This window comes from Panthera uncia, assembly GCF_023721935.1.
Source record: "Panthera uncia isolate 11264 chromosome E2 unlocalized genomic scaffold, Puncia_PCG_1.0 HiC_scaffold_20, whole genome shotgun sequence".
Classification (NCBI taxonomy): Eukaryota; Metazoa; Chordata; class Mammalia; order Carnivora; family Felidae; genus Panthera; species Panthera uncia.
The window spans coordinates 7,099,477-7,121,624 of NW_026057589.1; the positions used below are offsets into that span (position 1 = coordinate 7,099,477).

A 22,148-nucleotide genomic window follows, 5' to 3' on the forward strand; every position below is an offset into this window, starting at 1 on the left:
TCATTGGTTTTCATGTGTCTTTTCTGTGTCTTAGGTGTATTTGAAGGCTCCCATGATTCTGAATGGAGTCTGTGTTATCTGGAAAGGCTGGATTGACCTCCAGAGACTGGATGGTATGGGCTGCCTGGAGTTTGATGAGGAGCGAGCCCAGGTAGGGTGACTTCAGGCTCTACTGAACATGGTCCCTTTCTGTACCCCTAATCTTCAACTAGACATCTATTTTACCCCATCTCTAAGAGTAAGTATAAAAAGTCTCATGTTGAAGTGATGTTGAGGAATCTTTAAGATGTGCAGACTCATTTCGGTCCTGGTTTTGGGGAAAGTTTTTCCTTCAGTGGTTCTAAATTTCATTGGATTATTCCTGTCTGCTCAGTGGGGGCACTTCAAAGTCCAGTAAATGGTTCTGTTTAATATTTGTTCTTGATCTTTAGAACATTAGATCGGGTAGAAGAGTTCAAAATAAAATGTAGCATTTCTGAAATGGAGCAGCACTTCTGGAATGACTTGGTGAGGAGTTTGGTAAATCCTCTCCCCAAAAAGCAGTGCTTAAACTGGACAAATTGTTTAAAACACACACTCGTGCACGCACATACACACACACACACACATACATACACACACATATTTAAGGTCTCTGGAAATTAACCAAGGGACATGCATTGAGAGGTATTTATTCAAAAAAAGCTACTGAATTTCAATAAGGACAGTGATAACTTGTGTCAGTAGCTGCTTCCATTAATTCCCTCAGCTCTGTGGTCCCTCAGGTTAGACAGGCAGGTGGGACAAGCCAGAGGACTGGCAACTCTACTGTCCTGTCAGAAGGAGCTGACCTTATTTAGAGCAGTGCATGAAAAAATCCATACCCAGGAATGTCATCAAAAACAATAGAGGTCTCTGTGGCAAATGTTCTGGGAAGGCTAATGATGTGGGAAGCAACAAAATGACCAACTAGGCAGAAATTTATCAGAAATCTAGGGAAAGAGTTTGCTAATGTGGGCCCTATTAAAATCACACTTCTCAGTTCATGGGTTTGAACCCCGCATGAGGCTCTGTGCTGATGGCTCAGAGCCTGGAGCCTGCTTCAGATTCTGTGTCTCCCTCTGTCTCTCTCTCTGCCCCTCCCCTGCTGATGCTGTGTCTCTCTCTCCTTCAAAAATAAACGTTAAAAAAAAATTTTTTTTTTAAATCACACTTACTTCTCATGTTCTAGAAGACTATGCATATATAAAGCTGCACTGGCTCAGGAGAGGACAAAGAGGGCCCTTCCAAGCTACCAGTCTACCAGGGTAGAGTGATGAACTCCCTGTACTTTGAAAGTATCCCTCAAGCTGCACACAGATCTGGTGGCAAAAGAACGAAGTGCTGATTCAAGGTGTTTAAGCTAAACCTCTCAACAGTCATTGGCTGACTATTAAGTTATGCTGACCTAGGGCAGCCCCCTAGAAAGCTAGACTTAAAAAGAAAACAAAACAAAACTAAGCAGGGACATGCAGAGGCTACACATTACTGGAGAAGCAAACTACAGAATTAGTCCAGGTAAGTCACTAAACAGATAAAAACAGCAACAACACAGTGGAGGCAGGGGTCAGAATTCAGAGTTGCTACAAAATATTGTCTAAAATGTCCAATTTTAAACCAAAAAATTAAAGAGACATGTAAATAGACATGAAAGTATTACTGATACTCAGGGAAAAAAACAGCCAATAGACACTATCTTTGAGGGATCCCAAATGTTGCTTCTTAGTGACAAAGGCTTAAAAGCAGTTATTTATCAGTATGTTCAAAGAATTCAAGGAAGATTCTTCTTTAAAGGATTAAAGGCAAATTACAATGACAGTGACTCATCAAACGGAGCATATCAGTAGAGATCACTCAACAGCAAATTTGAGTTGGTGAAAGAAAGATGTAGTGAATATGAACATAGATTAATAGAAATTATCCAGTCTGAAGAACAAAAAGAAAAACACCAAAAACAGTCTCAGAGAGTATGGGACTCCAGCATGTGTACCAATGTGTACATGTCATGAAAGTTCTAGGAAAAGAGAGAAAGGGGCAGAAAGTTTAAGAATTAATAGCAGATGAAAACTTCCAAATTCATTAAAAATAGTTATCTTCATATCCAAGAAATTCAATAAACTTCAAATTGTATAAACACAAAGCAATCTACAGCTAGATGTATCACAGTCAGATTTTGAAAAAACAAAGAATCTCAAGAGCAGCAATAAAACGGACTCATCACATGCAAGGGAGCCACAATAAGTTTAATAACCGACTTGTCTTTTGAAATTATGGAAACCAGAAGGTAATGGGATGGCAGTGACATTCAAAATGCTAAAAGAACATGTAAAAATGTCCATTTATTAGTAGGTGTTGATTTCTTTTGATTGTTTTTATATTCTTTCTTTTTTTTTTTTTTTTTTTTTTTTTTTATATTTACTTATTTTTGAGAGAGACAGAGACAGAATGTGAGTGGGTTAGGGGCAGAGAGAGAGGGAGACACAGAATCCGAAGCAGGCACCAGGCTCTGAGCTGTCAGCACAGAGCCCGATGCAGAGCTCGAACCCACAAGCTGTGATATCATGACCTGAGCCAAAATCAAGTGTCATACGCTTAACCAACTGAGCCACCCAGGCTCCCCTATATTAATCCTCATAATAAAGTTAAAATAATGACAGGAATAAAAAAGAATCCTTTTTTGTTGTTGTTGTTTCCCTCTATTGTCTGTTTCTGTGTTCTCCATATATGGAAATGTGAGAATTTTCCTATCAAGAGATAAAAAGCCAAAACCTTTCTAGTAAAAAATTAAGGTTCATAGTTAAAATTCTTGGGATGCCTGGCTGGCTCAATCAGTAGAGCATGCAACTCTTGATCTTGGGGTCATATGTTCAAGCCCCACATTAGGTGTAGAGATTGCCTTAAAAACAAATAAGTAAATAAGTAAATTTAAAATTTTTAAATTAATTGATTTTGAGAGAGAGAGAGCGCACAAGTGGGGGGAGGGGCACAAAGAGAGAAAGAATCTCATGTGGGGCTCAAACTTACGAACCTGTGCGTGAGATCATGACCTGGGCCGAAATCAAGAGTCAGACACTTAACCGACTGAGCCACCCAGGTGCCCCCCAAATTAAAATTCTTTTTTTTTTTTTTTTTAATTTTTTAACGTTTACTTATTTTTGATAGACACAGTGTGAGCAGAGGAGGTGCAGAGTGGGGGACATAGAATCCGAAATAGGCTCTGAGCTATCAGCACAGAGCCTGATGCCAGGCTCCCAGCTCACAGACCCCAAGATCATGACCGAAGCCAAACTTGGACCTTAACTGACTGAGCCACCCAGCTGCCCCGAAAATTAAAATTCTTAAGAAGGAATCCCTGCTACCTTGATTTCCACAGGGATAAGGAGTGACCAACTGTTTCAGAGAAATAGTAAATAATCAGCAATTTACAAGGCTGTTTCTGTAAGAAGTGATACAGCAGATTGAATTTATATGAGGTAAAATTTCAGATTTAGTTGACTTTTAAAACTGAAATATTTTATTGAATGATAGATAAAAATTTTAAGTTTAACCCATAGCATTTTCCATACTTAGAATTTTCCAAGTTTTCCGGTCTATAAATTGAGCTTTATAACTACAAAGTAAGTACCACCTGTTGTGATAGCAAACTAATACAATAATTGGTCTTATATAATGTAAAAACTTTAAAGCAGGGGATTCCAAACATTCAATGTACAGTAAGCACTTTTCTATAACCTTCCCTATCCCAAAATCATCTGTACAATATGTAGTAGTTAGGATTAGGGGCTTCATTGTCATCTGTTATGGACTGAATGTTTCTGTTCCCCTAAAATTAATTTGTTAAAGCCTCAACACCCAATGTGACTGCATTTGGAGATAAGGTCTTTATGGGGGTAATTAAAATTATATGAAGTCATGAGAGTGGGGCCCTGATATGACAGGAGTAGTGTCCTGATAAGAGATACACAAGAGAGCTTGCTTATTCTCTCTCTCTGCTGTATGAGGACAGTATTCTCTCTCTCTCTCTCTCTCTCTCTCTCTCTCTCTTTAAATTGGGAAAATTTTAATTCTACTCAAGGGGATGAGGACAATATTCTCTAACAGATGCTGAGGTAAGGCACCTGGTAAGCTAAGACAGTAAAGAGTATGGTCACAATTCATTTTAATTAAAGTTTGTTGAGTGTTTCAGCTGAAATATTTTCACAGGTATTTTCTCCGTTCAGAGTACCTTTGACAAATGTTGGCAAGGATATGAAACAACAGTTGGTATATTGGTTATGTAAAATTGACACAACATTTGAAAAACTGGCAATACATGCTAAAACTGCAAATTACATATACCTGTGATCCAGCAATTCTACTCTAAGTTTCATGGTATGCAAGAGGAATAAATACATATATTCATCAAAATATATGTACTGGACATTTATGGCAGCATTATTAGTAATATCCAGAAACTGCAAACTGCCCAAATGCCCATTAACAGTAGAATGGGTAAATTGCTTATCCACACAAAGAAATACAGTGATAATGAAAATCTACAACTAGCACACCAGTATGGGTGGATTTCATAAATATATTGAGTGTACCCAAAAAGCACATGTTGTATGAATCCCTTCATATGAAAGTACAGAAATGGGCAAAACTGATAATATGTGTTGTTAGCAATAAGGATAGTGGTTTATCCTTGAGAGAGGAGAGGAGGTTAGTTATTGGAATGGAGCTGAAGGAAACTCCCAAGGTGTTATTACTGCTCTCTTTCTTCCAATGGATTCTAGTTACATGGAAAGTTCAGTTTGTGGAAATTCATTGAGCTGTAATTTAGGACAGTGCTGTCCGGTATAATTCAAATGTGAACCACATAATGTAATTTAAGTTTTTCTAGAAGCCACATTAAAAAAGATAAAAAGAAGCAATTGTATTTAATTTTTATATTGTATTTTGTTTGACCCGGTATATCTAAAATATCATACTTGAACATAAAATTAATATAAAAAATTTATTGAGATGTCCCACATTTTTTTTCTTTGAAACAAGTTCTTGAAATTTGGTGTGTATTTCAAGTGTTCACTGGCCACATGTGGTTCCCATATTGGACAGTAAAGCCTTACTGTAAGTGTACTTTTTTGTATGTATAATATAATACAATAAAATGTTTTAAAAGCTCCCCGCAAATTAATATCATTCTTAGTATAATTATAGAAACAAATCACATTTGCTGATTGTATTTTCATCTTTCTATTTATTTTCTGTAATTTGTAGGGATAAAATTCAACATCCTCTTTATGCATTTGGTTTTCAATAATTGTAACTCTTTAAAAGCTTAAAAATCAAATTTTGGGGGGCATCAGTGTGGCTTAGTTGATGAACCCTCCAATTCTTGGTTTCGGCTCAGGTCATGATCTCACTGTTCGAAGGATCGAACCCGGCATTGTTCTCCACACTGACAGCACAAAGCTTGCTTGGGATTCTCTCCCCTGCCCCCGTGCGTGCATGCGTGTGCTTGTGTGTGTGAGTGTGTGCACAAAATAAATAAACTGTTTTTAAAAAGCCAAATTTTTGGCATTTCACCTTTGGATACTTTAATCAGAGATTTCCAACTAATTTTGAGCAAAGCATAACTATGAGGACTCATTTGCCTTAAAAAAAGTTCAGTGCCATTGTAGGAAGTATTCTGATTTAGAGTAGTTCTTCAAAAGCTCAAAGTGTGGGGGTACTGTCTTGATGTATTTTTTATATTCGGCATCAGCTTTGTCACATTTTATAGTTCAGTTACTTCGTAGATAAATATATTTCTAATTTATGCAACTATAAACTAAGTGATTGGCAGACCAGTTATGAGTTATATGTGCTACAACTAGTTTCTAATAAATTTCTAAACTTTTTTTTTTAATGTTTTTATTTATTTTTGAGAGACAGAAAGAGAGCACAAGCGGGGAAGGGGAAGAGAGAGAGGGAGACACAGAATCTGAAGCAGGCTCCAGGCTCTGAACTGTTAGCACAGAGCCCGACGCGGGGCTCGAACTCACAAACCGTGAGATCATGATCTGAGCTGAGGTTGGATACTTAACCGACTGAGCCACCCAGGCACCCCCTAATAAATTTCTATTTCATAGTTTTTAGAAATTCACTGAGAATGTTATTCTTTATACAGTGTGCTCTCCACCAGCATCTATATTTGTATTATCAGTATAAGAGCCAATAGTTTTATCTTCACTGTTGTACTTTTTTACTTTGCATGTTTCAGCTTCAATGTAGTACCCTTTCAGAAGTTTAATTTTGGTTCTATGATCAGGTTAGAAAGACTGAACCATTATTTGAATTAACAGATACTCTATACCTGATGACACTGATGTAAAACTGGTGTCCTTTAGTTATTTGCAAGGTTTTTGTTAATGATATCAGCATATGAATAGCTTTGCTTTTTACATGTGCATGATAATGTGAATTGAATCATTTGTCATTTGTCAGTGAATTAAATCACTTGATTTAAATGAAGTTATTTGCAGGGTGGTGTTAAATGTACCGTTTGCAGCTGCACGTGTTAAATTGTCGCCCTTGAAGTATATATTGAAGCTTCTTCAGCAGTTTTATTTCTTTTGGCTTTCATGTGATCAGTGATACCATTCTGGTCCCCACAGAGAATAGTAAATGTCGTTATTTTGTGCAAATTACATCTTCATCATCAACTTTCTTGGAAATGAATTAACTTTTCATTAAACATGCACTTCCAGTTTTTAAATTCATAACTGCAGAAAGGTATTACCAAACCATAAAATAAGTATCATTGTAGATTTAGGCAGTACAATAAAGACAAAATCACCATAGCAAGAATGGTCAGAATATTCTATGTATTCTCTATGAGAGAACTGCAAAGCCTTTATTTGCCACATGGGTTTCACATGCACCCACCTTTTATGATGACCCCACCTGGCTACTTTGTGCAGATCATGGTTAAGACCACGGAGTAACAAACTAGTATAACATGGAGCTGGTGGGGACCAAAGTATTGAAAGCTGCTCCCACTACCATCTGAGATTGGATAGAGTTAGTTGTCCCTAGCTCATTTGACCACACTTTATGGATGAGTATGTAGTTTTATCAGGAGTTGCCCTTTATGCTGCCCTTGAAGCGGATAGGTGTTAGTTAAGGTTGCAACAGGAAAGGATCAAGACAATGCTGGTAATTGCCATTTGTCTTTCAAATTAAAGTACAAACTCTTATCTCTGCACATATGTTTCACACCTTGCTAGAAAAGACCAAAACAGAAGCTGGAATTAGAAAGCAGAGGGCTACCAAATCCCTCCTGGCTTCTTTTACTACAACTATTAGTAATAATATTTTTTCTTTTAATGAAATAAAAATCTGACCATTGCTAGAATACACATTAATGGCTGTTAACTTCCTTAGGGGATTAGATCACATCTCCTGTTATGTGCTCTCATTTCATCATGTAATATTCCTTTACTATACTTAATCACAGTTGACATATATTTTTTTTGGTAATTATTTGTTCATCATCTACTTGCCCCACTAGACCAGAAACTGTGAGGAAAAGCACCATTTGTTTCTCATATTGTATTCATGGTACCTTAACACAGTGACTTGGACATATTAAAAACTCAAACATTTGTGGAATAAATGAAAACGTGAATGAATGCACAGGACAGAAGGAGTATCCTGTTACCAGATGTATCCCAGTTGATCATTAGCTAAATAATAGAAAACCTTGGCAGTTGGAAACAGCGTTCTTTTGCAGGTACCTCTAGCTTATATGGTACATTCTGAGAATACAGTAGGAACGTGTAATGATATTTAGTCAGATGTGTAAATTTGACATGTCTGTAAATGCTTGTAAGATACCAGCACTTATTGAAGATTGTCAAGTATGCTTAAGCACATTTTATATGTTACCTCATTTAATCTTCACAGTAATCTTGTGAAGTATTATTACTGTGCCCATTTTACATGTGAGTTTGCAGAAGCTTACAGAAATGAAATGCCTTCCTCCGGGTCATAAAGCTAGTAAATGTATTGTAAGAATGGAAATTTGATTACATCTTTCAATTTTGTTTAGGTTATAGACATTGTGTCAGTGAAAATTGTAAGTATTAAACAGCCTTACTAATAGTGACAAATAAAAGATTTCTCACAGAGAACAAGATACCAAGCAGTGTAGGTATAGTCCAGGTCTGGTGTAGCACTTAATTATATTATAGGGGCTCTGGGTCTTTTCATCTTCCTGCTGTGCTATGCTCAGTGTGTGACTGCATCAGTTCATAGGAAGGAGAAAAATTGAAATACCTCTTAAAGGACTTTCTTAGAACCCCATTTAGGTGACTTATCCTTCTGTCTCATTGGTTTGAATTGAGTTACTGGCCACCCCTTGCTGCAATGAATCTAGGAAGGTGAATATTGATGACTTTTTTGGTATTTTTATCTTTTAGTTTCTTCAAGTGTACCATCAGAAATCCTCGTATTGAGAAGTGTGTGACTGCAAAAGTTGAGCATCCAGTGCTATGTACCATGAGGAAGCTTTTTTAAGTTGGGGGTGTTTTGGTCAAATTGTGCCTAAGGCATGCTCTGATGGCTGAGTGGTAGACTGGGGATGACAGAATGGAAGCAGGAAGAGACTGTTTAGGAGACCTTTGTAGTAATTTTAGTAAGAGATCTTAGAAGCCCAAACTGGAAAAATGTAGGAAATAAAAGGAGACTAATATTCCAAAAATATTTAGGAGGTCGGATGGTTAGGACTTGGTGATTGATTGGCTCTGTGGAGAAAAGAGGAGAGCAAAGAGTCAAAGGTGTCTCAGGTTTCTGTCAGAAATGAATGAGGGATGCTATGAATGGAGACTAGAGAAGAGTAAAGGAGAAAGTTTCAATCGGTTGCCCCTTTAGACACGATAAGTTTGAGGTATCTGGGTTTTCTTCATGTGCAGATCTTTATTAATTGGGAAAATTCAGATAAATTTGTTATATGTTACAAATATTTTTCCTTGGTGACATCCTTTGGACTTTTATTTACTTTCTGTTTTTCAGCAGTTTCAAACATTTTTATCATTAATTCTGTTAATATTCTCTTTTCTATTTCTGGCTTTAGTGTCCTAATTTGAGGGTCTGGCCTGTCTTAATAGCAAATTATAGAAGTATATACCAAATTTTTTTCTTGATCTTCTGTGGTTTAAGTATTGACTTGTACAGGATTTTATTTTGGTGAATAGATGAGGTAAGGAAAGGAAAGATCATGAACACAGTTACTGTTTCCAAAGTGTGATGTAAAACATGAACAAACTGAAGTTTTCTTTTAAAAGTAGCTTCAGTGTTAGCTTTTTTAAATGGTTTTGATATTTGAAGATATACTCTGCTGTTCATTTCCTCCAAAAAATAACAGATTAAAAATTTTTATTATAGATCAAAATTGAAATATCCCTTTCATGTATTCTGACAGCAGGAGGATGCATTAGCACAACAGGCCTTTGAAGAGGCCCGGAGAAGGACGCGTGAATTTGAAGACAGAGACAGGTCTCATCGGGAGGAAATGGAGGTGAGAGTTTCACAGCTGCTGGCAGTAACTGGTTAGTACTTTCCCCCAAACTCTCAGGCTCTCTTTGTCATGTTTGTGTATAATGTTTTTAAATAGTTTAATTTTGTCTTTCATTTTTCAAAAGTTGTACTGTGTCTTTGTATTTATTAAATGTAATTGCTATAAAGAAACTTGGTCTTAATTTTAAGGTTGTACATGAATTCCTCATTCATTGATCCTCATAAAAATCATTTACTGTCATGTATATATTCTCTTAATTCATTGATCCAAATATCTTACCTCTTTTTTGTCTCAATTATTTGTCAGGTTATTTGTAAAAATTACCTTATGTTATCCTAGAATACATACTAACTCTTCGGGAATAATATTACTTTACATTTTTTTATGAATGTCTTGATTTTGTAACTAATTTTTAGCCATTTGTGTATTCTCCTTACTAAAGGGAAAATTTAATATTTTCAAACTACTCAAAGAATTGAATTAAGTAGCCCACTTTTAACTTTTTTATGGTACAGATATAGAAATCTACACAAAAGAAATATGTAGCTTAATTATTACAAGGCTAACACCCTAATCACTACCATCCAGATCAAAAATATCAAACGTTCACAGCTCTCCCAGCAGCACCCCCTCCACGTATGTATCTAATTATGACCTTGTCCCTCCCCTCAAAAGTACTCATTACTTCAGTTTTTATAGCAATCACTGCCTTGTGTCTCTTTTACTCCTGTCACTTCAGTCTTCAACGAAAGACTGAGGTTTAGTCTTAAGCATTATTTAAATTTGATATGACTTTTAATTTACATGGATTTTTTTCTATATAAAATTGTACCCTGCTTTAAGCAGACTTTAATTATGAGACTACTATTTAAAGTATCTATACATTGTTCAAAAATCCAATTTCTATAAAAAGTATACTCTAACAAACAAAAACAATCAAGATGAGAACTAATGTGTTTGAAAAAGAATATTGTCAAATGTTAACATCCTATGCTTCAAGTTTATAAGCTTACTTACTGATGTATGCATTTCACACAAAAAGAAATAGGAAGTTAGCACACATTCACCTTTGATAATCAAAAGAAATAGAATTAAAATATATTACATGAACTAAATAGAATAATTTCCGGGCATTAAAAAGAGTTCTACAGATTGGTTGCTCAACAAAATAAAGGTACTTAATACTTAGCACTTCTGAACTGTGCACTTAAAAATGGCTAAGATGGTAATTTTTATGTTCTATGTATTTTAGCACATTAAAAAAATGTTTTAATCAGTGTTACATACAGAAAATTTGTGGGGTTTCCATACACAAAATTATATGTGCACTATTATTTAAATTAACATGAAAATTTAATGTTAAACATTATGCAATGCATTTGTTTTTTGTTTTTTTGAAGCTTTTCAATTCCTGTGATCAGACTTCCCATGCCATTTTCTTTTGGAGTGCTTGTATCTGTAATAGTAAGAAGGTTTTAAACATATAATATGCATTTACCTTATACTTCTGAACTTTTTTGCTCATACTGTTTATTCCGTGCCTAGTAATATACCTTTCTACTCATTCATTAAAACCCAACTTAAATGTTATCTGTCGGTCTCTTCTTTAGCCTTCTTAATTATAACTGGCCCTTCCACTTTGTAGAATCCAGAGCACTTACTTCTGTTATTGTTCTTACTGAACAATATGTTGAAACAATTAAAAAGTGTCTTCTACTGTATTGTAGATTCCCAATGAGATGGGGCCCTGATATTTTAACCCTCACATTACCCATTACAGTGGTTTTTTTTGTACATTGTGTTTAGTTGTCAAATGGAGATCTTCAGAAAACAGTTTCTATCCTGCCTGTCTGAAAACTAGAGTTACAGGATAGCGTAGAAGTTAGTTGAAGTCGAATAATACATGTTAATGATCTCTGGAAAGATTTTAAATGTTTATAATTTGTTGGTTTATATTAGGTAAGTACTAAGTAATGAACCCCAACTATGTTGTGCAGGATTCTGCATTAGGGACTGGGAAATATATAGATGAAAATGCACGGTTTCTGTCCTTCAGCAACTGTCAGTCTTGAGGGAAAATAGATACATAAACACACAATTGGAGACTACTTTAGCAGCAGGCATTCATAATGGAGGTTCAGAAGGGGAACAGTGGCACTGTAGAGGAATGAGTGTTTATGTCTGCCTCTGTCTGGGGAATTCACAGGGGAATACACTTGCAGGGGTTTGAAGGAAGAGTGGGAGTTTGCTCACTGGACAAGCTAGGGAAAGCATCCGGGGCAGAAAGAGCAGTGTATGCAAAGGCATTAAAGTAGTAAGAGATCTTGTCATGTCTGAGAACATGATTGGTCAGTCTTTCTGGAATAAGCCAATATGTCTTTAAATGAATGTAAGAAAAAAAATGTTTTATAAAAGGTGCTCTTCGGCTAGGGGCACCTGGGTGGCGTAGTCGGTTACGCGTCCGACTCTTGATCTCGGCTCAGGTCATGATCTCACAGTTCTTGAGTTCGAGCCCCACGTCGGGCTCTGTGCTGACAGCTTGGAGCCTGGAACCTGGTTCGGATTCTGTCTCCCCCTCTCTCTGCCCCTCCTCCCCCCCACGTGCACACACACACACACACACACACACAATACACACTCTCTCTGTCTCTCTGTCTCTGTCTCAAAAATAAATAAACATTTTTAAGAAGTGCTGTTCAGGTACATTATATATGAAGAATAATTATTTGAGGGGTGCCTAGGTGGTTCAATCGGTTAAGCATCCGACTTTGACTTGGGTCATGGTCTCACATGCATGAATTTGATCCCCTCATCAGACTGCTCTGACAGTGTGTAGCCTGCTTGGGATTCTCTCTTTCTCCCTCTCTCTCTGTGCCCCTTACCTACTCGCACACTCTCTCTCAAAATAAACAAACTTTAAAAAACATAAGTGAAGGGGCGCCTGGGTTACTCAGTCAGTTAAGCGACCAACTTTGGCTCAGGTCATGATCTCAAGGTTCTCGAGTTCGAGCCCCATGTCGGGTTCTGTGCTGACAGCTCAGAGCCTGGAGCCTCCTTCAGATTCTGTGACTCCCTCTCTCCCTTACCCTTCCCTGCTCATGCTCTGTCTCTCTTTCTCTCTCAAAAATAAATAAACATTAAAAAAAATTTTTTTTAAACATAAGTGAAGAATATTTGATAATTAATGGAACAGTTATTTAGGAAGTTTTTGTATATATTTTGCTTTAAATAAAATTCTAGATTAGTTAATACTAAGGGTTGTCTTTTCTTAAATGCTAGTTTGATTATTCTTATAAATAATGCTACTTGAAGGGGTGCCTGGGTGGCTCAGTTGGTTACACATCTGACTCTTGATCTCCACTCAAGTCTTGATCGCAGGGTCGTGGGTTCAAGTCCCACCTTGGGTTTCACACTGGGCATGGAGCCTACTTAAAAAATGAATAAATAAAAAATAACGCTACTTGAAGACATTCTGGTGTATGAATTTTATATGTATGTGTTTATATTTGTGTATGAATAAAAACATATTCTGTTGACAGAGGTATTAAATAACTTGTTGCTTGGATAGATTGTTTTTTAGTTGGTTTTATGTCCGTGATTTGAGAACATGGACTTTGTAATCAGGCCTAGTTGAGATTCCTGTTCATTGCTGGCCAATCTCTCTTAAGCTTGTTTTCTCATAGAAAGAAATCATTGTGAGAATTAAATGGGGGAAATGCTTGTAAAAGCACTTAGTATGGTGGTTGGCTTGTGTATGCCTACAGTAAATAATAGCTCTACAGTACTTCTTTAGCACTAAGAGCTTGACGACTGTGCTGGTTCCAGTTAATTGAATGATCTGGCGAAGAACATCCTTTTAGCTCTCTAAAAGTATATCAGGGCACTTTCCCTGCATTATGACCTGGAGCATAGCAAAAATGGTTAGATTGTCATCAATGATTTAAGATCCTGTAGTCTCTTATGGCAAAAATTAAACCATCCGTTCTTGTAGAGAACTTTCATCTACAAAGCTGGACTGAAATCTGTCTCCAGAGCTTGCAGTACTGGCAGTCACTTAGGGGAGTTTTGGGTATGTGTGTCTTTTGGTACTTTGTGCATATGTATTTAAAAAAAAAAAAATCCATAACAGATTCCTAGTATCAGCTTGTTTCCTTACAGTTTACCTTCTTTTTCCTAAAAGGAGAACATTAGGGAAAGTTACTGTTTCCCCCTTTTAATTTGAACATCCATAGGGGACATTATGCCGTGTAGTCTAAAATTCTTATTACAGTTGAAACTGATACTGAGAAAAATTGACTTGCTCTTTCAAGTAGTTGGTTAATGGAAGGAGGAGTGAAGACTTAAACCAGATTCCTAACCAGAAGGTCTCTACAAATACAGCCTACCACTGGGAAATTAATTTCCACATCACCCATAAAGATGATTAAGTTGAAAAATAAAACCTGCCAGGAGAGGTTACAAACCATTTTGTCTGGAAAAGAAAAGGCTGAGGCAAAAAAAAGAATAATAATACTTCCAGTGGGTGGTCCTGATGCCTGACTAGAGGCAAGGGCCAAGGAGCAGTGGTAACTCGTGGGTGGCAGTAACCCAGTAAATGGTCCTTGGAAGTTTGAGATCCTGGCAGTACAGAGGCTTAGGGATGTCCCAGCCCTGTTTGGATAACCTCTGAGGCGTCTAGCCCTGCAGTGCTAAATTTGTAATGGTGGTGCTCATGAACATTTAATATATGTCTAAGGTTAAGATTACAAAGGGTTTCGGTATGTGTTAGTGTCTTTTAACCTGTATTCAGTTATAAAACTCCTTGGGCAGGTTTCTCTTTTACTGTCTGTAAAATTTAGAAAGTTTTCTTTTTTTTTTTTTTTTAAGTTTATTTATTTTTGAGAGAGAAGGAGCACACATGAGTGGAAGGAGGGAGAGAGAGAGCGAGAGAGGGGGGGGGATATCCCAAGCAGGCTCCACATGGAGCCCAGCATGGGGCTCAAACCCACAAACCGTGAGATCATGATGTCAGTCAAAATCAAGAGTTGGACACTTAACCAACTGAGCCACCCAGGTGCCCCTAGAAATTTTTCAATCCATCATTCATGGTAGGATTTAGTATTTTCTTTTTCTGGTTTTCTGGAAAAAGATATTTTAGTAGTATGATATTTTCTTGTTCCTTTTTTTTTTTTTTTTAATGTTTATTTATTTTGAGAGAGAGAGACAGAGTGCAAGCAGGGGAGGGGCAGAGAAAGAGGGAGACACAGAATCCGAAGCAGGCTCCAGGCTCTGAGCTGTTAGCACAGATCCCGACGCGGGGCTTGAACTCACGAACTGTGAGATTGTGACTGAGCTGAAGTCGGACGCTTAACCCACTGAGCCACCCAGGTGCCCCAGTATATGATATTTTCTTTACCTTTCAGAGGTCATAGCAGATTATTACTAATTTGGCAAATGAAAAACTATAGTAAAATGAAGAAACATTGTTTATGTTAGTAACCTTATCCAAATACTGTTAAATCTTTGGTGTACAATAAAATGGTATGCAAAAGGTACATAACATCTTTTACCCTTTGGGTATTTTTAAAAAAAGAGTACATACACATATTTGCTTGAATATATACATAGTCTCTTTAGTAGGATATGTAGGCAACTAATTGAAAACTGGGGGCCACATGGGAGGGTGATTCCTTTTCACTGTTTATCTTGTATACCTTTTGAATTTTGTATCATGTGCATCTATTACCTCTTTAGGAAAGGGTTTTTTTTTGGGGGGGGGAGGTGTCGTTTTTAGTGTTAACACAAAATGATGCAACTAGAAGAGTCTAGAACTTGCTATATGTATTCTCTGGCATATGGGTTTTTTCTAAAAATGTGAAATCCTTCCTTCATTTGAAATTTTATAGAGAACCCCAAATAATAGATAAAAGAGGCATTGTTCTGGATGAAATGGGGGTAGGGATTATTCTGTTTTCCTTCTGTAGTCCCAGGGTGTTTTCATGGAACCCAGTAGCTTGCAGAATATAACTTGAAAACCTTTGATGTAGTAGAATGAGCATGAGGTTTGTAATAGATTGCTCTGATTTTGAATCCTGGCTCCACTATTTGTTGCCTTGTGACATTAGAAAAGTTACTTATCCTTGTGAGTCTCATCTGTAAAACAGCTAACGTCCTACTTCCCAGTTTGCTGCCTAGCTCAGTATCTGACATTTAAAATGGGCTCACTTCCTCACTTTGGTTCACAGTGTTTCTGGAGTAGCAGTAAAAGCAGGCATATCCTGTCTTTAAACTGTGAAGAAAGTCAGATCTTTTGCCGAGCTATTTTATATTCTGGTGTTGGTTGTTTGGTTTTTAACAGTAGTAAAGGGCTTTAAACTTTTCTGGGTTCTGTTGGAGGTCAAGATAGCAGTTACCTTGATTGAGTAGTGACTAGGGGGTTGTGGGGGGAGCACAAGAGGAACTTCCCAAGTCTGGGTAATACTGTATTTCTTGATCTGGGTGCTAGTTACATGGGTGTGTTCACTTAGTGGAAAATTCATCAAGTTACATATTTATGATCTGTGCACTCTCTTGTATTTTAATAAAAATTAGATGTTAAAAAAAGAAAAAATAATCACAGGCATTTCTTCTGTGAAATGCCTCTCATTCCTGTCTGTTGCCACATGAAAGGAGGCAAGTACTTTGTTATCTGAGAATCCTTCCATGATTTGAAAATGTTGATGTGTTACTGATGACGGTTCTCTTCAGGTCACATATCTGTACAGCTGGAATTCAAATGCCTTACTTTGGGATTTTTGTGAAATAAGATTGAGATTCATAAAGGACAGAATTAGTGCTTTGGTCATAAATAAATTGGAAAGATGCCTCCATTACCTGTTTGGTAGCAGCTCGTGTATACTCCCTGTCTAGAGACTGCCTTCAAGTTGATTGGCCTCTTAACTTTCTAAAGCTGTTGGTTCTGAATTCGGCTGCATGGTGACAGGGTGCTGAAAGATTTTCTCTGTCGTTATGTAGAAAATGCTTTCATCTGGTTGGTTTATAAAGTGTTAGCAAATAAATTCTTGTCTTTAATGTCAGAGAATGAGTGAATAATTATTGCTTATTTTACTATAGGCAGTTTTAATACAATTCAAATCACAGGAGAATTTTAGGTGGAAACTATTTGGAAATAAAAACAGGCAAAAGGCTTTATGTGGTTTTTATATTTGTTTTGTATGTTTTTGGAGCCTTCGATTCTGTGTGGTCCAAGAAGAAAAATCTCAGCCACTATTTTAAATTCCTGCAGACTTGAGTGTTCAAATCACTTTAACTGCACCAACACTCTTTTTTGTGTGAGGACAAACTAACATAAAAATCTGTCTACCCTAGGCCTTCCTGACGTGTCTTCTGGTAAAGGCAGTAAGTAGATGAGAGTAAAGTGGGAATATGAACTCAGACTGAGAATGAGAATCAGAAGGGGATTGACAAGGAGGAAGAGGGTGCTAGATCAGCGGTCTCCCACACTGAGACAGAAAGACAGTCTTGGTTTGCTCTCTAGCATAGGAGATGCAAAACTCCATTAAGATTTATTTTGTTCCAACCTTATTTATTTCTTAAAAATTACTCTTATCTGCAGGATATACAGGGTTGTTGTGTTTTTTTTTTTAACATTGCAAATGTTCCTATAGATCAATTGGGAAGTGATGAGCAGCTTTGTTGTGATAATGACAGCGTGAGTACTTACTGCATGCCAGGCAGTATACACCACAATATTTGTTTTACACTTGGTTCTTAAAGCACTCTTACAAGGTGTATCTCCATTTTGAGGAACTGAGGCTGAAAGAGAATAAGAAACTTGTCTAAGATCACATAGCTAAAGTGGCAGAGCCATCCCAGTCCACGCTCAGAAATGTAGATTATTTCTACTATCTCTTTTATATTGAAATGTCACTTTATTTGTAAAGTTTTCCTAAAGTTGTATACTTTATAAGAAGTATATATACACATATGTATATGTATACATACATACTTTAAGTAGGCTTCACCCCACCATGGAGCTAAACATGGGTCTTGAACTCGTGACCCTGAGATCAAGACCTGAGCTGAGAGGGGCACCTGGGTGGCTCAGTCAGTTGGGCATCCAACTTCGGCTCAGGTCATGATCTCACGATTTGTGGGTTTGAGCTCCACATTGGGCTGTGTGCTGACAGCTCAGAACCTGGAGCCTGCTGCGGATTCTGTCTCCCTTTCCCTCTGCCCCTCCCCTGCTCATACTCTGTCTCTCAAAAATAAACTTTTTTTCCTTAATTAAAAAAATAAATAAGTTGGGGCGCCTGGGTGGCTCAGTCAGCTAAGTGTCCCAATTCTAGGTTTCAGCTCAGGTCATGATCTCCTGGTTCGTGAGTTCGAGCTCCACATCGGGTTCCGTGCCGATAGTGTGGAGCCTGCTTGGGATTCTCTCTTTCTCTCTCTGCCCCTCCTCCACTTGCTCTCTCTGTCTCTCTCTCTCAAAAAAATAAATAAACTTAAAAAATAAAAGACCTGAGTTGAGATTAACAGTCAGATAGATGCTTAACCAACTGAGCCACCCAGGCACCCCAGAACTATATTTTTTTACATGCCCATTAGATCAGCTCTTGCATTCTCCTTACCTGACAAGTGTTTATGATTGTCTGCTGACTTGGTTTTTACCTTTTTAATGAGTTTGGAGAAAGTACACTCCCTTCTGTTATATTACTAGCACTTAAAATTTCTGCTTTATGTCTCATCCAGCTTTAGCAGTTGGAAGAAATAGCCATGACTTAAGTTGACATTAATGCTGATTGTGAGTTTAAAGTTCTGACTGCCACCAGCTAACTGTGAAATCTTGGGGAATCACTTAACCTTCCTGGTCATAGGCTTACCATCTGTCAGATAAGAGTTGAACTAAAAATCTCTGACATACTTTGCCACTTTAAAATTCTGTGATTCTGTGTTCTGACGTTGAGTCAAGTGTCAGACATATAAAATAGTAAGCACAGTGTGTGAACACAGTATATACTCAGTAAGTTGAAGCTATTTTGAAATATTAGGGCATTTTCTCACGAGTTTTCAGGATTTTGATGATCTTGATAATAAAAGAGTGGAAATCATGCAAGAAGTTTTATTCATTTTTATTTGGGTATCCCTGCTCTTGGCTACTTCTACACAGCCCTGGCCAGTAGGGAAAACTCCAGTGCCTGGTGACTATTCTTTTTCTCTACATTTTGGACTCATCTCATGACTGCCTCCTCAAAACTGTTTGGGCAATAGCATGTTGAAAGAAAGAAAACAGGAGCAACTGGTAGTAGGAGGTCTGTAGTAAAGTGTCTAGATTACTTCTTTATAAATATTAAAAACATATTTGTATCCTGAACAGGCTGCTTTATATTAAAACTATTCTGAAATAGCTGTTAATAAAAAGTTAGAATCAAGTGCACATGTGGATTGACAGAGGAAAAAGAAACTAGAAATTATGGACTTGATGCTGGTAGAATAATAGAGTTCAGAGAGTTTCTTAGCCACCATCTAGTCTAACTGATTACTCATAGAATTCCTTCTAAAACATTGAGCTCTCATTACAAAACTGTCACAGTAGGGGCGCCTGGGTAGTTAAGCGTCCAATTTTGGCTCAGGTCATGATCTCATGGTTTGTGGGTTTGAGCCCCGCATCAGGCTCTGTGCTGACAGCTCAGAGCCTAAAGCCTGTTTCGGGTTCTGTGTCTCCCTCTCTCTCTGCCCCTACCCCACCCACACTCTCTCTTTCTCAAAAATAAACATAAAAAAAAAGTTTTAAAAACTACGACAATAGAAAGCACTGCTTCTCAAGGCAGTTCATCCAATTGTTGAATTCCGGTCTTATGGAAGCTATTTCACTGAACATAAATCTGTTTTTCTGTGCTTATTTCCTTCATGTGACAGCCCATACCTCTTCCCTGCGAGCATTAAATTTCATTCCAGTCTCCAGCTCTTACTCCTCTCCTGCTCTCCCGCTATTGACTTCCCCCGCTGTCTGTATTTATCTTATTTTTGCTTTTCCCTCACAGTGTCTTCCCTTACATCTTTCTGACTCCATCTTCACAATGTAAATGGAAACCGCGAACACAAATAAGTAGCAAAACAACTTTACTCCTCTCATGCCTTTACCAAAATATATTTTAAACAAACAAATCCCTGGCAACTTCTGCACAGCCATGACCAGAAAGGAGAACTCCAGCTGCTGATGACTGCTGCTGACATGCTGTCACTCATTTGAAGTCATCCCATTATTAAGATAACTACTCTTATCTCAAGACCAAAGCTGAAATATCCTTTTCACAAAGTATTATTGGTAGGTTAATAGTGATTTGTAAATATATAATTAGGATTGATTTTTCTCAGTGTTTCTTCACTGCTCAGCCCCTTTCTAACCTTCATTGACTGAAACCAGATGCTTAAATCACCATCTCTGATTTTGCAGAATCGATCCATCCTTACACTACATTTAACATTGATTCTTCATGGAAACTCAAATTGGTTTTGTTTTTGTTTTTGGTGAATATGCATTCCATTGGTTTTTCAGTCTGTACCATGCAGTGTAACTTTAACCTGACTAGTTAATTGAAAGAAATAGGCTAAAATTCAGTCAGTGAGCAGTATGCTAATAAAAAATAGTTAAAATCTCCTATCAATGTTTATAAGAAGGACTACAGAAGTTAGTGTTGGGTTTTATTTGATTTGTTTGAAAGGAACAAGGAAGGTTCATTTCTGTCTAAACAGAACCCTCTTGAGAAATGACACAGCTGGAGCTTCTGACTAAAACTTGATCATACAGTACAAGTATGATTTGTTTAGATGCTTGTTTGAAGGTCAAGGATGCTCTTTCTGTAACAACTGTTTTAGATCTTAAGAACTGAAATGAGACTGTTTCAACTTTTGGTTAGATTTTGGTTAGATTTGTTGCCAAAAACAGACAATGAAGAATCAGTTGGCGATAATAGTACAGTATTCCATTTAGCTAAAGATTGCATAGGTAATTTGAAGAAGTCTCAGCTACTGGCATATATCAGAGGTGACTCCAGAGAAGATCCAGATTAAGAATGGTGGTGGCATAGACTGGGGTGAGAGAGGTGGGGGCAGTTAGAAGTGGTCACATGCAGAATATGGTTAATGTAGAGCTGTTAGAATCTAAAGGTGAGTGTGAGAGAAAGAGGTGTTAGGGTGACCTCAGGCTTTTGTGCCTGAACTACTGGTAAGATGGAGTTGCCAGTGTATAATATCATCTAACCATGGTTGCTGAAGGAAACAGGTTCTGTATACAGTCAGACATTTGTGCTCCACTGACATTTGTAGTCCCTGAAGAAAGCTTATGTAGGAAACACACATTGGAATTTGTGAAAGACACTGAGAGTTAATGTTGTATGTAAACCACAGGGGTACTAGGTTCCATAAAAACTTAATAGTGGCAGAGAGTGTCATGCAGGACCTGTTAGTTGTTAGATGTGCTCTATTAAGTAATTCGCCATCAGTTTAACTAGAAATGTTTATTCTAAAGTGAAACTTGAAAACCTCAGTGTTTATAATTGTCTAACCTCTTAGTTGTTAATACTGTTATAAAAATACTTCTGTGTATGTAAATGGATCAGGGACTGTAATTTTTTCCCTATTTTGTTTTGTTTTGAATTTTATTCAATTTATTTTATTATTTTTTTAATGTTTATTTATTTTTGAGAGAGAGCATGAGCAGGGAGGGGCAGAGAGAGGGGGATAGGATACAAAGCGGGCTCTGCATTGACAGCAGACAGTCTGATGCAGGGCTCAAACTCATAAACCGTGAGATCATGACCTGAGCTGAAGTTGGGGGTTAACCAACTGAGATACCCAGGCGCTCCTAGATTTTATTAAAAAAAAAATTATATTTTTAGAGAGAGCACGAGTCAGAGAGAGAATCTTTTGTAGGCTCCATGCTAAACACAGAGTCCCACACAGGGCTCAATCCCATAATCCTGGTACTATGCCCTGAGCCAATATCAAGAGTTGGACATTCAACCATCTGAGCCACCCAGATGCCTGGCCCTTACTCAAATTTATTCATTAAGAATTGCATTTGGGGTGTTTTTTTGGGGGGGGGGGGATAGGTTATTTTTTAAGAATTGCACTTATTAAATAACAAATTTTCGTGTTGTACTCCTTTCTTTCCTCCATATTTATGCAATCATATAAAGGTATTTGTAAATACAGTCATGTCCATTATTTCTACATTGGAAAAATAGAACCTGGCCTTTCAATTTTGATGTATATAACCAAAGGAGTTAAAATTCTGTTTACTTGTACTCTTAGATTGTGACCTCTTTGAAGCAATTCTTCTTAGTGGAAGCTCTAAGAGTATCCATTTTTGCTTTTAAGCCAATTCTTTATCCATACTAATGATTTTATTATTGGAGGTAGAGATTTTTAGTTACAGCTTGGTTGGCAGAGATGGCATTGTGTAAGATGAAATTCACTACTACATTATTCAATCATACAGTTGGTAGACTCTATACTTTTGTGTGACTATAAAATAGATAAACAGTAGCACCTATGTTATAGGTTGCTGACAGGGTTTTAATCAGTTCATCTATGAAAAGTGCTTAGA

At 37.3% G+C, this 22,148-nt stretch overlaps 1 protein-coding gene across 2 annotated transcripts in view; it reads left to right on the forward strand.

Moving 5' to 3' along the window:
• The window catches only part of CBFB (core-binding factor subunit beta), a 55,307-nt gene that overhangs the window by 30,762 nt on the left and 2,397 nt on the right, over positions 1 to 22,148 (forward strand). The window contains exons 4-5 of one of the 2 annotated variants that reach the window (XM_049622960.1): positions 35 to 151; positions 9,464 to 9,559. In XM_049622960.1, coding sequence (XP_049478917.1) covers positions 35 to 151; positions 9,464 to 9,559 — 213 coding nt within the window. Of the gene's footprint in view, positions 1 to 34; positions 152 to 9,463; positions 9,591 to 22,148 lie in introns of both variants that reach the window. The other variant, XM_049622961.1, reaches the window with a different exon arrangement.